Source organism: Cydia amplana, chromosome 13 (genome assembly GCF_948474715.1).
Source record: "Cydia amplana chromosome 13, ilCydAmpl1.1, whole genome shotgun sequence".
Taxonomy (NCBI): domain Eukaryota; kingdom Metazoa; phylum Arthropoda; class Insecta; order Lepidoptera; family Tortricidae; genus Cydia; species Cydia amplana.
The window spans coordinates 14,412,570-14,428,741 of NC_086081.1; the positions used below are offsets into that span (position 1 = coordinate 14,412,570).

The 16,172-nt window shown below is 36.5% G+C and overlaps 1 protein-coding gene across 1 annotated transcript in view; it reads left to right on the plus strand.

Moving 5' to 3' along the window:
• LOC134653598 (fatty acid synthase-like) overlaps nucleotides 1–16,172 on the plus strand; it is a 119,127-nt gene that overhangs the window by 19,659 nt on the left and 83,296 nt on the right. The window contains exon 4 of the mRNA XM_063508996.1: nucleotides 8,829–9,032. Coding sequence (XP_063365066.1) covers nucleotides 8,829–9,032 — 204 coding nt within the window. The remainder of the gene's footprint in view (nucleotides 1–8,828; nucleotides 9,033–16,172) is intronic.

Sequence of the window (16,172 nt, forward strand, 5' to 3'; positions counted from 1 at the left end):
TTTTCTTCTCTTTTGATGAAATACCTTTTTACGAAGTTTCAAGTTTGTTTGCAACTTTACAAACTTTCAACCCCCTTTCGACCCTTTAAGAGATGAATTTTAAAAACGCTGAATTTACTTTTCTCGTATTTTAATAAAATGCCATTTTACAAAGACTCACAAAAATGTTTGATCTCCATACAAACTTTTTACCCTTTTTCACCACTTTGAGAGATGAATTTTCAAAAACGCTGAAATAAGTTTTCTTCTCTTTTAATAAAATACCCTTTTAAGAAGTCTCGAGTTCCTAGCTTAAAATTTGAACCCCATAAAAACTTTCAACCCCTTTTTAACCCTTTTAAGGGATGTACTTTTAAAAACGCTGAAATTACTTTTCTTGTATTCTAATAAATGTCTCTGTACAAAAATTCAAGCCCCGCACTCACAAAAATATCTGATCTCCATACAAAATTTCAACCCCTTTTTCACCACCTTTAGATATGAATTTTCAAAAACGCTGAAATAAATTTTTTGCAGTTTTAATTTAATACCTTTTTACGAAGTTTCAAGTTCCTAGCTTAAAATAAAATTTGAAACCCGTACAAACTTTCAACCCCTTTTTAACCCTGTTAGGGGATGAATTTTACAAAACGCTGAAATTACTTTTCCTGTCTTCTAATAATATCCCCAAATCCAAAGATTCAAGTCCCGCGCTCGAAAAAATGTTTGATATCCATACAAACTTTCAACCCCTTTTTCACCAACTTAGGAGATGAATTTTCAAAAATGCTGAAATTTGTTTTCTTGTATTTTAATTTAATAACTTTTTACAAAGTTACAAGTTCCTAGCTTAAAATAAAATTTGAACCCTATACGAACTTTCAACCCCTTTTTAACCCTATTAGGGGATGAATTTTACAAAACGCTGAAATTACTTTTCTTGTCTTCTTTTAATATCCCCAAATGCAAAGATTCAAGTCCCGCGCTCGAAAAAATATTTGATATCCATACAAACTTTCAACCCCTTTTTCACCACCTTAAAGGATGAATTTTCAAAAACACTGAAATTAGTTTTCTTGCATATTAAAAATATATCTTTTTACGAAGTTTCAAGTTCTTAGCTTAAAATAAAATTTTAACCCTATACGAATTTTCAACCCTTTTTTAACCCTGTTAGGGGATGAATTTTACAAAACGCTGAAATCACTTTTCCTGTCTTCTAATAATATCCCCAAATACAAAGACTCGCTCGAAAAAATATTTGATATCCATACAAACTTTCAACCCCTTTTTCACCACCTTAGGGGATGAATTTTCAAAAACGCTGAAATTAGTTTTCTTGTATTTTAATTTAATAACTTTTTACAAAGTTTCAAGTTCCTAGCTTAAAATAAAATTTGAACCCTATACGAACTTTCAACCCCTTTTTAACCCTATTAGGGGATGAATTTTACAAAACGCTGAAATTACTTTTCTTGTCTTCTAATAATATCCCCAAATGCAAAGATTCAAGTCCCGCACTCGAAAAAATATTTGATATCCATACAAACTTTCAACCCCTTTTTCACCACCTTAGGGGATGAATTTTCAAAAACGCTGAAATTAGTTTTCTTGTATTTTAATTTAACACCTTTTTGCAAAGTTTCAAGTTCCTAGATCAAAATAAAATTTGCACCCCAAGACGAACTTTCATCCCCTTTTTAACCCCCTTAGGGGTTGAGTTCCAAAAACGTTGCAATTACTTTTTTTTGTAATCGGCTATTATGCCTTTCTAAGAAGTTTCAAAGCATTTGTAAAGGATTCAAACTTTCAACCCCTTTTTAACCCTGTTAGGGGATGAATTTTCAAAAACGCTGAAATTACTTTTCCTATCTTATAATAATATCCCCATATACAAAGTTTCAAGTCCCACACTCACAAAAATATTTGATCTCCATACAAACTTTCAACCCCTTTTTCACCACCTTGGGGGATGAATTTTCAAAAACGATGAAATTTGTTTTCTTGTATTTTAATTTAATACCTTTTTGCAAAGTTTCAAGTTCCTAGATCAAAATAAAATTTGCACCCCAAGACGAATTTTCATCCCCTTTTTAACCCCCTTAGGGTCTGAATTTCCAAAAACGTTGCAATTACTTTTTTTTTGTAATCGGCTATTATGCCTTTCTAAGAAGTTTCAAAGCATTTGTAATGGATTCAAACTTTCAACCCCTTTTTAACCCTGTTAGGGGATGAATTTTCAAAAACGCTGAAATTACTTTTCCTGTCTTATAATAATATCCCCATATGCAAAGTTTCAAGTCCCACACTCACAAAAATATTTGATCACCATACAAACTTTTAACCCCTTTTTCACCACCTTGGGGGATGAATTTTCAAAAACGCTGAAATTAGTTTTCTTGTTTTTTAATATAATACATTTTTACAAAGTTTCAAATTCTTAGCTTAAAATAAAACTTGTTCCCCATACAACCTTTCATCCCCTTTTTAACCCCCTTAGGGGTTGAATTTTTCAAAATCGCTTCTTATCTCTTGTACACTTTATAAATACAACCTAGTGTGTAAATTTCAACTTTCTATCTTTTGTAGTTTCGGCTCTGCGTTGATGAATCAGTCAGTCAGTCAGTCAGTCAGTCAGTCAGTCAGTCAGGACACTTGCATTTATATATATAGAAGATATCTGGGAGCCCGAGCTTTGCTCGGAAAACATATGAAAACTCAAAAATGCACGTTTTCCCAGAGATAAAATCTAGCTAGATCGATTTTTCGCCCCCGAAAACCCCCATGTAGCAAATTTCATCGAAATCGTTAGAGCCGTTCCCGAGATCCCCGAAATATATGTACATATAAATAAATAAATAAATATACAAGAATTGCTAACTATAAATTAAATATTTAAATATTTAAAAACTAAACTAAAATTAAAACTAAATTAAATATTTAAATATTTAAAAACTAAACTAGAATTGCTCGTTTAAAGGTATTAGATTATATTACAATATAAAATACAATTTCCAGTGTACATTATTGAAGGCAAAGGAAGTTACAATATTATCTTATAAATTATAAATTAATTGAAAAACTATGTATTTTTCGTATTTTTATTATTTAAGTAAATATTAGTTCTACATAAATTAATATGCCAAACTTCCAAAAAAATATCTACAAACACTTTAAGTGACAGCTACTCCATGCCAAAATGAACTGCTATATCCGTCATTCGAACGCAAGAGTTATAGTCAGTAGCTGAAAGCTACGTCTTTCTAGTGTCAGCTTAAAAAGTAGCAGTCTTACTCTTAGACCTGACCTATTTGGCAAAGCAGTGACAATTCTAGCCAGATTACCATCAGTTACTCTTTGCGACGATTCGGACCGGTTTCGATTTGCGCTCATTTTGTTTTACGACCGTATTTTGTGTTTTATTTATGAGCCACGGACTGGATTACGGGAGAATGGAGGGAAGTGAAAAAATGAACCGCCACCACTTTGCGTGCGCGAATATGAATGATTTATATATTAGGATCGTTTGCAAACCGACGGGCAATGACGGTGTGATAAAAAATGGCGTCTATAATCATATTTCGATATCGGATTCAACCAACACGAACCAACTCAGAATTCATTCATCAATTCACTTAGAGCGACTACAAGCGCCGCGGGCTAGCAGGGGATGAGAATCGAAAGCTAACCGGTTTACTTACTAATAAGTTGATTGAAATTTATTATTTTATTATAATTAACTAGCTTTTGCCCGCGAATTCGTCAGCGTGGAAACAGTTCCAGCAGTTAGAGTAAGCATAGCGCCTGGATAAAATCTAATGGCGATAATTTTGAGCATAATATTATTAAGCTTAATTGCTTACACCAATTAACAGGCAATCATTTGATTTTTTTATTTCCACCCCCCTTTTATACCCTCTTTAGAGATGACTTCCGACATAAAAAACTATCATATGTCGTCAGCGGATTAGGCGCAAAGAGGTAACAGATAGACAGAAAACAGACAGTCAGACACACTTTCACATTTTTATAATATTAGTATGGTTTAGTATGGATGTATCGATAGATCCAAATGAATTATTAAGCTCATTAGAAGATCGAACATGTGGGCAAGCTAGTTACATTATAAAGAAACACATGCTTAAAATGAGAGAACAATCGAATCCCTATCTTGTAACAATATAATAAAACTGTAATAGTAGTGTATAATTAGTTCTATATGACTACCTAGACTGCTTAACTCAAAAAATCTTTTTAATTTAAGATTAGTAGTTAAGTTTGTAAATATGGATGCTTATTTTATGAACAGATTTTTTTTCTATGTAATATACTAACATAACTAATTACAAATTAACTATATTTTAGATTTTATTTGTCACGACACAATCGCGAAAACAAAACAAGTTCTAAATTAAACTTTCCAATTACAGTTAGTACCTACACAGGTACCGCAATATAAGCCGCATGCTTACCGAGGTACCGAAAAACCGCGATTCTATTTTATAATTACGCGAACCGAACTACGGAAGTTTTAGCATTCATGTTAGTACTAGAGTGAGAATCTAATTAGAACTTGCTCGGTATGTTAAATTGGCTTCCAGTGTACGGATGTAATTTAAGCTTTGGTGGGAATAAAAATGGTTCTGTTCATTTGCGTGGAAAACGCAATTTTGTTTGGGTCACATTTTCTCGATATAAACTAAAGACATAAAATAAAATGGGTCAGTTTCTATAAAAAGCTGTATTCATTGTTCTGTTTTCATCCTGATACATCGTGACTCAAAATTAACATAATGTATGATGATTTGGTTTAATTTTGTATTTTAATTGTGTATACTTACCTATATTAAATGTAAATTATTAGAAATTCAGTAAAGTGACATGTAAATGTTTGTCATAATTAAATTTCATGTGTGTCATTTAATCAGAATTCTGCATTCATTTACTACGTTTATTTACTCTATTTCACAATTTGCGACTAATTATTATGATTCGTTGTCCCCTGAGTATTGTCGTAGGTAATTAATTCATTTGAACCAAATTCAAAACTTGCGAAATCACTCCTGCAGTAAATGCATTATTAGGCTCTAGTTGTTAGTGATTTAACATCTTAAAATTTCCGTGTGTAGCATTTTTTGTAAGTTGAATTTTCTATTAATGATTATTCTTTGTTTCGGTATATTTGATGCTGACTAGTATGCACGTATGGTCCATAAGGTCTTTCTCCGTGTTGTCATTCATTCTTTATCACAATTAATTTCTTCATATAGCGTTTTCTTGTTTCAATAGAATTTTCTGTAAATAACTACTCTGTGTTCCGGTGTATTTGATGGCGACTAGTACGGTCCATTGTTCTCGTGTTGCCGTCCATACTTTATCACAATTAATTCAGCCTTCCGCCCGTCAGTTATATTAACTTTTATATTCCGAGCTCATTGTAAACACGGCCAACTTGGCTAAAATGGCTTTTGGTAAAATACTCGATTTTGATGTTTTGCTTGTGACGTTACAGTTGAATATAACTTATGTTATTAACGCTTAATAAAATAAAAGTTAAGGTAGACAAAATGGCAAATCGAAAATTGGTAGGTACTTTTTATAATAGGCGAAACTTTACGATCGCAATTTTAATAGATTTAAATTTAGATTTATTTATTTCATAATATTAAATTTGTTTCGACATTAAGAATTGCAATAAGTCCAAATGAGTGCAGCAATGTAAGTTTATATTCAAATTTCGTCAAGTGGACGAAAACTAGAGCTGGACGAAAACTGGCACAATGACCCTATATAATCAGCTTCACTGTCACGGACTAGTGATAAGCCATTTCATCGTTTCAGCAAGGTACACGGCTGACAAGACATGACTCGGGAATGAATAATTAAAAGGCACCAGCCGTGATTAAAGCCCCACAAAGGGACGAATGTTTGCTTTAGCGAGTTTCATCACATCCTCTTTTTACCATTTTGTTGTGAGTGAATTAAGGGTAATTGAAGGTTTACTAATATGTGGCCGAAAATTGTATGGCAAATTATCACTTCCCAAACTATTTTTCCCATAGTATCATTTGGCAAAACTATCAAATGGCAAACCAATGTTTCGCATATATAACATGTCGCAAATGATTATTTACAATATTATTGTGTGGCAAAATATTTAGTTGGTCATGTTTCAAAATGTCTTTTATTGTTATGTCGAATGTATTGATAGGCATACATTATTTTTCGCCTAATATTGTGATGCATACTACTAAAATACCCTAATAATGCTACTCATGCTACAAATTACAGTAGCATTTTATTTCGTTATGTAGGTAGTTTTTCGAGATGTGCAGTTCAATACCCTCCATAACCTCCATAGGTAGTAATTTTGTTTACTACATTCCATAACCATTTCAATCAGTCAGTTGATGTGTGTTAATGTGATACGCAACGAAATTAAGCCTTCTGTGCTCCGCATCTGCTCCGGCGCTACGGGCAAAGCAGCCCCTTCGCCCTTGCGTAAAAAAGCGCAGGTACAAATGCTCTGCGCTTTGTTACGGCGGGCGAGGGCTGCTTCCCCTCCGCGCCTCCGGCTTTTTATATACACTCTAGGGGTAGGATAGACAAGACCACGTGGATAGTGGGGTGCTCCGATTCAGATTTTGGTTAGTTAGACTTAAAAAAGTGCGTTTAAGTCTTATTTAGAAAATGACGAATTTCATTATTCCGAGTTTACAAAAGATCGAATTTATGAATACCGAATTACTTTTTGTCTTAATGAATTTTGGTAAAATGAACATCTGCTAAATATAATTGTGCTCAAATAAAAAGTATGCGAAGTTTCAATTTGGGCAAACGTTATTTAACAATAAATAGTTAGGTATAATAAAACATTTGCTTAGTGACTATTTTTCTAAATAAATCGTGGTAAAATGAACATCTGCTAAATAAAATTGTGATCAAATAAAAATTATGCTAAATAATAATACGCTAAGCATTGGTTTGCCAACTAAAAGTACTGCAATAAGTTGGTTGGGAAGTGAAATTAGGCGAAAAATATTTCGGCGAGATGGCAGTACACCGTAATTGAATTTTGAGGAGCTACCTTTAAAAATACATCCAGAGCGTTGATGTATTCGAAAGAACGCAGGTGTACTTACGCTAATCTACCTTACGATACCTTAGAGTCTTACTTAACCTGCTTGTAAAAGGGACATACAACAAAAATAATATTCAGTAGCAGGGTGTACAGTATAGGTACATAGCTGAACCCAGCTGATGTGTAGATTCCAACAAATCTACTAGCATTATCTTAGTTTAGAAACAGAGACATCTTGATAGTCGCACATCTGACACCTTCAGATATGTTTTTGATAAACAGTTATTAAAATATATCGTAGCATTTAACTGTATTCTAAGCGCGACTTCCGAGGAACCTAACTACAATTTTCCCCACGAAGCGTAGACTCGTTTACACCTTGCATTTCTACTTTAGCTGCTAATCCCGCGTGCGAACTGCTCAAATTAAAACCCCGAAATCCATTCCTGTTTACAATCCACATAAAAATCAATTCGAAACCCAAATGCTCGTTCAAACGACTAACTCTATTACAAATAATCGACAATAACATGCACACTAACAGAGTAACTAATTTAAAAGCCATCCAAGCGGACGAACGCTGCGTACCGACCGTGAATAAATATTCAGCTCGTGTTGCCATTCCCAAAGCCAATACAGGCAAGTCAAAAGCCCAGGCTATCCAGTGTTCTGATACCTCGGGATTTGTAGCAATTATGTTTAATCAAAGACCACGTTTAATCTGGTTTGTATAAGCCTTTGCGATTGGAATTCCCGACTCACTCATCCTGCATAATGCGTGTCGACATGAATTTTTAAGCTCCAAGCCGCTGCATTATTCCGCCGGTGATCAGTTGTTGTCCGGTTTCGACTATAGCTTATAAATGCGCTGTTTATTTTCTGAAACCTTTATTTGTAGCTCAGTTTTGATAGCCGTAACATATTTTATTCGAGAAGCATAGAAATTACTATTAGGCGCTTCAGTCCCTGTTTAGTTGACTTGTTCATTGCTAAAATTTGTATTTTAATAGCAGCACAAAAAGAGTCAGCAAACGAGATCACTGGCATACTGGTGTTTACGACCGTAATTGGTTCAACTTATAGTTAGTGTTTATTTCATAAAAGTCAAGATTCTCTTTATTCAGAATAATAAGTTTGGGACAAACGAATTTCATTGGCACATGTACAGTGCGCTAGAAAATTGCGTAGACACATTATTAATGATTCAATTTACAAAGTGGCCATGAAGTGTTGCAGACGGGTAAATCACTCTGACCGATTAAATCCTATAGCGACCACTTCAACTCCTGCTTTCAATCTGGCTCATGAATACATCGTTATCGCGGGTGCAACAACGATTTGACAATACTGAAAGATTATGACAAATAAACAATAACAGAAGTGACACTCCTATCAAGAAACGATGTACCTATGAGTTCAAAGTGTAGCAGTAGAAAATTTAGTTAAAATTTTGATCATCTGTAAGCAGGTATCAGAATAAAATACCTACTTTAAGAAGGAACACTGATATCAAAATTAATACATTGGTGACTTATTATTCAAGTTGATACGTTGACTAATAGGTAAGCATTTACATAGTTAAATATGAGTTTTATTGAACTTTTCCAACGAAAACTTCATACCAGATATGAAGCCATCTTAGAAGTTTAGAATGTGTAGGCAGAATATTCCGTTTTTACAAAACAGACGTTCTGTTACTCGTGTTCTGTGACAGGCTTGTTTTTGGACCCGCGATAACGATGTATGCCATGAAATCTCTTCTTTTCAGATGCAACAAGGCCATGTACGCTAACCGTATCTCCTACTGGATCGACGGCAAAGGCCCCTCGTTCGCCCTGGACCTGGCCTGCGCGAGCTCCATGGCGTGCCTCGAGCATGCCTACAGGAGTATCAGTACCGGGGAGTGCGATGCTGCTATCGTTGGGGGCTGTAATCTGTGCATGCACCCTAATGTTTGCCTTAATTTGAAAAGGTTTGTCTTCTCTGGATGATTTTAGGTTTAGGGTGAAATCACATCTGTCAGCATCGAGCCGCATTTTATATATGAGAAATCGCTCGTTAGTATGAAGATGCGTACGCTTCGGAAAGCTGAAAGCATGCGTACGCATCTTCATACTAACGAGCGATTTCTCATATATATGTCGGCGACGGATGGTCCCGACAGCGGTGGGCGCGTGGGGGTAGTACCTAGATGTATTACTTCACAGCCAAAATAGTAGGTATGCTACCAACGCATGAAATAAACATTCGGACTCATTAACCATACTAGTGCCTACTATATTTCAGTACTAAATAATCAAAATTAAACGATCTTACGATGGAATCGGACTCAATAAAAATAAAAATATCACATGAAATCGTTCAAATCTTTATTTAAGTCAAACTACACCGGCTCCAACCCTACACCTCTGACCCGAGAAGATTTAACCCGGCAACAAACTCTGCGGGACACATCTTTTCAAAACAACACATAGTTTCTTTATTTTACAAAAGTAAGCTTCTAATGGCACATAAGAAATCAAAATAACACTTGGAATAAAACACTTAGCTAAACGGTTTAACAACGTGAGAATCTATAAGCTTTCAGAATAATCCTTCAGGTGTAAGCCTTCAGGAACGTAGCGAATTAGGCACGAGCTTGGCTAACGTCCGATCTCTAGCGCGGTCCGATCAAGAAGAAGGAAGCCAGTTCCAGCGGCGGAGCCAACCGCTCCCGCCTCCAATTCAAGTTGGTAAACCTGCCTGACCAGTCTACCAACATAACGACAAAAATGCCTGCTCGTGCCTACGTTCACTCAAGATACACATCTTGACGTTCCAAAGCCTTCTACCTGTCATTTTAGTTCAATAATACGCCAATAGATGGTGGCGCCACTCACTACGCAACTTTACTATTTCGTCACAAGCAAACAATACGCAGCCAAACATTGCTAATCGATTTTATACAGGCGTCTAACTATGAACTGTAATGCTGCAATACGTCTTTCTGGCGTCTCGCTCCGACACGGCCGTCCTGCGCTACACACGTCCTCGTGTGTGGGTGTATGCATTTGATTCTGTAACAAAATACTCAGCACAGTATCTCATCGCTCGGTCATTCCTGACCAACAATTTGGGTCACACTCAAATTACTATTAAAATCAAACTTTGTTATCAATCAAACCAGAAAAAATCATTGTTCAAAATTACTTTAACAATCCTCAATTCTCTAGTCAAAAATAGTCCATCGAGCAACGACTAAATAAAAATAATCATCAGTAATCATCGCCGCTATCTAACGGATACACTCCAATAATCATCGCCTCCATCTGGCGGATACTCTCAAAATTATGTGAAAACAGAACAATTCCAAACATCAAAACACAAATCACAACAGCTCTAATTTATTGCTCGACAGTATCACTACTATTGTCATCAATATCAATTTACGGGGAAATTATCTAGCATTAAAAAAAAAAAATTGGTCATATGTGATCTAAATTTTTGTAAGACATCTTAAAATAAATAACATTCTGAATTGATAGTTCCAATTTTACTCATATGAACACAGTACATAAACGGGAATTCATTTTTAACAAAACAACACCAGTCCTTCGGTGCATTGCCAGTTCTTCGGCAGATACCAGACCCTCGTCAGAAGTAACCATCTCAGCTGCGTAAGTGCTACTCCTCGCAAAGAGCATTCTGCACATAAAAAGCAGACCACGTGCACCTCTTACATGCTCCGGCACTTCTGATGCGGTCACTAAACAATATGCAGTCCATCGAAAGCAAAACAGTAGTGCCCAGTCCATCGGGCGTGCCTTCAGTCCATCGAAAGCATGACAGTATTGCCCAGTCCATCGGGCGTGCCTTCAGTCTATCGAAAGCAAAACAGTAGTGCCCAGTCCATCGGGCGTACTCTCAGTCCTTCGAAAGTACAAGCTTTCAGTCCATCGAAAGCACAAAAAAAATCTTAAGAGTGAATTCCGAAAAGAAAATAAACACAGGCGTTACAATCATGTAACTCAGAATTACTGACACTATCCGCGTCAACTGATCGACTGAAACTGAACTTTACTGATCAAAATAACTGAAAATCGCTTTTTACTTTAGCTTTTACAACAGAAACTCGCTCAAGAGTTCTAAACAGATGTAAGACATCTCAAAATAATCCCAACGAAATGGGAACTGCTCACCAGCTTAATAAAGTATGATGCACGCGACCAAGTCAAAGGTGGTGGTGGTGAGGTCCAACCCAAGCACGGAGGCTGATCCTTTCCGCTTGCCGTTGCCGTTGCTGCGGCAGATTGCGAGAGACACGATGTGGTTCAACATAGCTGGCTGTTACTGAAATCATCATTTGCACGGTATCAGGTTTATCATGTATGCAGGCTAAACTCAAAAGGTTTATTAAATGCAAGGTAACAGACACAAAAAACATGTTTCCAATGTATACGGGACTTCAAAAATCTCAGAATAAAATTTAAACTTCAATGAGTGCGTTTTATTTAATTCCATGAACAAAAACACGTGTTCCAAAAATAAGTAACACGGTAAATGGGCCAATACGAAAAGTGACAGCTTATTAGTTACGTTCGACTGTTATGCTTCGCCATTACACTCAAAATAAAATTCACTAAAAAACAATTAGAACGAAACCTGTCCTTTTATTTCCAAATCTCCAGCACAGAAGATACTGCACAGCCGCCTCTGTGTCACGGGCGTAATGGTGTCTGCAAGTTCGCTCGGCTCTGGCTGCAGGACACTGTAACATTAATTTTCATATGCGTAGCTCATGTTTCCATAGTATGCACTATTTGTGATCTATCACGGCATTACGAGCAATAATTTGTCGCAATTTTATTAATTACTAAACGTTACAGGGTAAAGATTACATAATCCTATGCATTGGCAAATCAGCAGGATCAATTTCTAACGGTGCATTGTAGTTTCATGAAAAAAATATTTTTTGAGGGTAGATGCACAAGTGAGCGATGAAATAATATCACGTCGCGACAGCCAATATTTGATTTTAATTAACAATATGGATTTCACATCAAAATAACTTAAGATCACTTAGATTTAAATGGATTTTAAAAATTAATTGTATTTTCATGAAAAATCGATTATTGAGGGTAGATTCACAAGTGAGCGATGAAATAATATCACGTCGCGACAGCCAATATTTGATTTCACATCAAAATAACTTAAGATCACTTAGATTTAAATGGATTTTAAAAATTAATTGTATTTTCATGAAAAATCAATCATTGAAGGTAGATTCACAAGTGAGCGATGAAATAATATCACGTCGTGATAGCTAATGCTTGGTTTTAATTAACAGTATGGATTTCAAATCAAAATAACTCAAGATCGCTTTGATTTAAATGGATTACAAAAATTAATTATAAAGAAACGTGGCGATACCAGAGATGACGTCACGTCACGATCAGTCTGTTCGACAGCCCCAATCATAATTCACAATTTCACAACAATTCTCACCAAATAACAATGAATTACACTCACCTTTCAATCAAGGTTAGACACGTGAGCTTACCTTACCACGTGTTCAGATTATGGAATGTAGGTCACCAGAAATACACCACGCTCCCACGCTCCCGGTGGCTGTGTAAGCAATACATGAAACTCCGCATCTATCCCACTTGCTGATGTCGGCGACGGATGGTCCCGACAGCGGTGGGCGCGTGGGGGTAGTACCTAGATGTATTACTTCACAGCCAAAATAGTAGGTATGCTACCAACGCATGAAATAAACATTCGGACTCATTAACCATACTAGTGCCTACTATATTTCAGTACTAAATAATCAAAATTAAACGATCTTACGATGGAATCGGACTCAATAAAAATAAAAATATCACATGAAATCGTTCAAATCTTTATTTAAGTCAAACTACACCGGCTCCAACCCTACACCTCTGACCCGAGAAGATTTAACCCGGCAACAAACTCTGCGGGACACATCTTTTCAAAACAACACATAGTTTCTTTATTTTACAAAAGTAAGCTTCTAATGGCACATAAGAAATCAAAATAACACTTGGAATAAAACACTTAGCTAAACGGTTTAACAACGTGAGAATCTATAAGCTTTCAGAATAATCCTTCAGGTGTAAGCCTTCAGGAACGTAGCGAATTAGGCACGAGCTTGGCTAACGTCCGATCTCTAGCGCGGTCCGATCAAGAAGAAGGAAGCCAGTTCCAGCGGCGGAGCCAACCGCTCCCGCCTCCAATTCAAGTTGGTAAACCTGCCTGACCAGTCTACCAACATAACGACAAAAATGCCTGCTCGTGCCTACGTTCACTCAAGATACACATCTTGACGTTCCAAAGCCTTCTACCTGTCATTTTAGTTCAATAATACGCCAATAGATGGTGGCGCCACTCACTACGCAACTTTACTATTTCGTCACAAGCAAACAATACGCAGCCAAACATTGCTAATCGATTTTATACAGGCGTCTAACTATGAACTGTAATGCTGCAATACGTCTTTCTGGCGTCTCGCTCCGACATATATAAAATGCGGCTCGATGCTGACAGATGTGATTCCACCCTTAAGCAGCTGCAAGCTGTCTTGTTGTTTAATTTCCATTGCGTGTGTATGCAAATTTCCCCTAAAATAGTCTTAAATGCATCATTATTACTGAATATCTGGGAGACCGAGCTTTGCTCGGAAAACATATAAAAACTCAAAAATGCGCGTTTTCCCACAGCTAAGACCTAGCTAGATTGATGTTTAGCTAGCTAGAGCAGTTTCCGAGATCCCCGAAATATATATATAAATAAATATACAAGAATTGCTCGTTTAAAGGTATTAGATTATCTTAGGTCGTTAACTAAAGTAGCCGTTGCTTTTTCACACAAAGCACTGGAATCTACCGCGGTATTCGGAAAACAAAATCCGTTCTAGAGAAGATAACGATACGATATGTACTAGATACCTGGTAGTTTAGATTTCAACTAGATATCTTTTGCAGCTCAATTCGGGCAACCAATGTCACTTTTACTTTAGGTAAATTATCGTATTAAGATCGTTTCAAAATCGTTTTGAGATCTACAAATACATAACGAGACGTTTTAGACATCGTGGAAATCATTCAAGAGTATCTCCAGAATCGCGGAAATGTCAAATTTGACAGGCTAGATCTTAAAATATCGTTATCGTATCATGGTGATGTCTAATAGATATCTAACAGATATCTAGTTCGAAATCCGAATCGGGCCCCTAGACTGGGGTATAAATTGCCAGTATTGTATTACTATACGGCTTCGCCTTGCACGGCATTTAATGTGACACTCGGCTTTTCATTATACAAGCCTTGTAATTATTTAACCCTCTGTCCCTTCAGGTGGCAAGTATCATTATTCTTCTTCTTCTTCTTCTTTTATTTTATGGCGGTCTGGCCAAACAAGTTGGCACAAATTTGCCAATGTCAAGTATAAAATACTGCGATCTGCACCTGAGAACAGACGACAACACAAACATATACCAACGCCCACACAGAACATGAAAGCACTACACGTTTTGTTATAACTAAGTAAAACAAAGGTGAGTGATTAGTTCAAATGCAGACGACACACACGTTATAAAGTTATTAGTTATACTATACTACACGGTTACTATAGAACGATGTTATTTTTCTTCAGAAACCTAGCAAGAAACCGGAATACTTTTTTATTATCAGTAAGACTTAGTAAGGTCGAAGATTTTATAGGGAGGGGAATTTTTAATTTAGTTAAGACGGAGTATAAATTAAGGAAGGGAGAGTTGCGAGGGCAGTTAAAGAAAATATGATCCAATGATCCCACTTCCACATTACAATCGCACATAGGAGAGTCTCTGCGTTTGAAGAGATGCAGGAGTTCTGGTGAAGAATAGAAGCCCAAGCGGAGTCTAATAATGGTACTGGTGTGCCTTTTCGAGAGTGAACGATTTTTAAAAAACCAAGGGCGAGAGGGTATCGAGGGCTGAATGTACGAGTAAAAACATTTTTTGGAAGATTTCCATCGAGCAGACCATTTTTTTTAAATTGTTTTTGAGGGGATACAAACCAGATCTGAAGGGAAAATCTTAAAGAAGGAATCATTTCCGCGTAGAACAGCATCTTTTGCAGCCTGGTCTGCCAGCTCGTTACCTAAAATTCCGCAATGACTCGGGATCCATTCAAAATATATATCCATATTGGCTAAGCGGCAAGAAAAAATAGCTTGTTTGATTTGAGCTATTAGATCATTGCGAGCACAATTTAAAAAAGGCCGAGAGGAAATTGCCTGAAGGGCACTTAGGCAGTCAGTGAAAATAACAGTTTTAGGAAGTCTATTAGAGAGTATATGTTTAATCGTAGTCCAAATGGCCAAGCATTCACCAGTGAAAACTGAACATTCAGGGGGGAGTTTATATTTGACTGTAAGATTTAACGAGGGGCATACCACAGCGCAACCTACGCAACCAAGGTCCGTGAGTTTGGAGGCATCCGTATAAAAATATACATAATCTGGAAAATTATCATGCGCAAATTTATTGAATTCCGAGTTTGCATGAAGAGAATTTTTATTAATGCCGCAATCTAGAATTACATTAGGAAGGAGAATAAGGGCTTCAAACGGGATGGGAAGGGAGGGGTATCTTTGAATGGGGGCTCTAAGGGATGAAATTTTCTCTAAGCTTAGAACTAAATTAGGTTTATTCTTCTTGCGCCAGTATGGTTTAGAGTTGCAGAAATTTTGTAATAATTTTAATTTGGGGATAAGGGGGTGCGATGATAAACAAATTGTGCGAGACAGGAACCGATCAGCTAAAAATTTTCGCCTGAGATCGAGGGGAGGGTCCAAACTTTCCACCTGGATTGCTTTCTTCGGGGAGTTTCTCATGCACCCTAAAACAATTCTAAGAGCCTTTAGTTGTATTTTTTCAAGAGTTTTAAGAGCTTCTACACTACAAGGTTCAAATATAAAAGTACCAAAATCTAGATGCGACCTGATGAAAGCGTTATACAAAAGTTTTTGAGAGTAAGGATGAGCACCCCACCACGCGCCAGAAAGGGCTCTGAGCATGTTAATATTTTTTTCACATTTTTTAGCTACATAATTTAGATGTTGAACACCC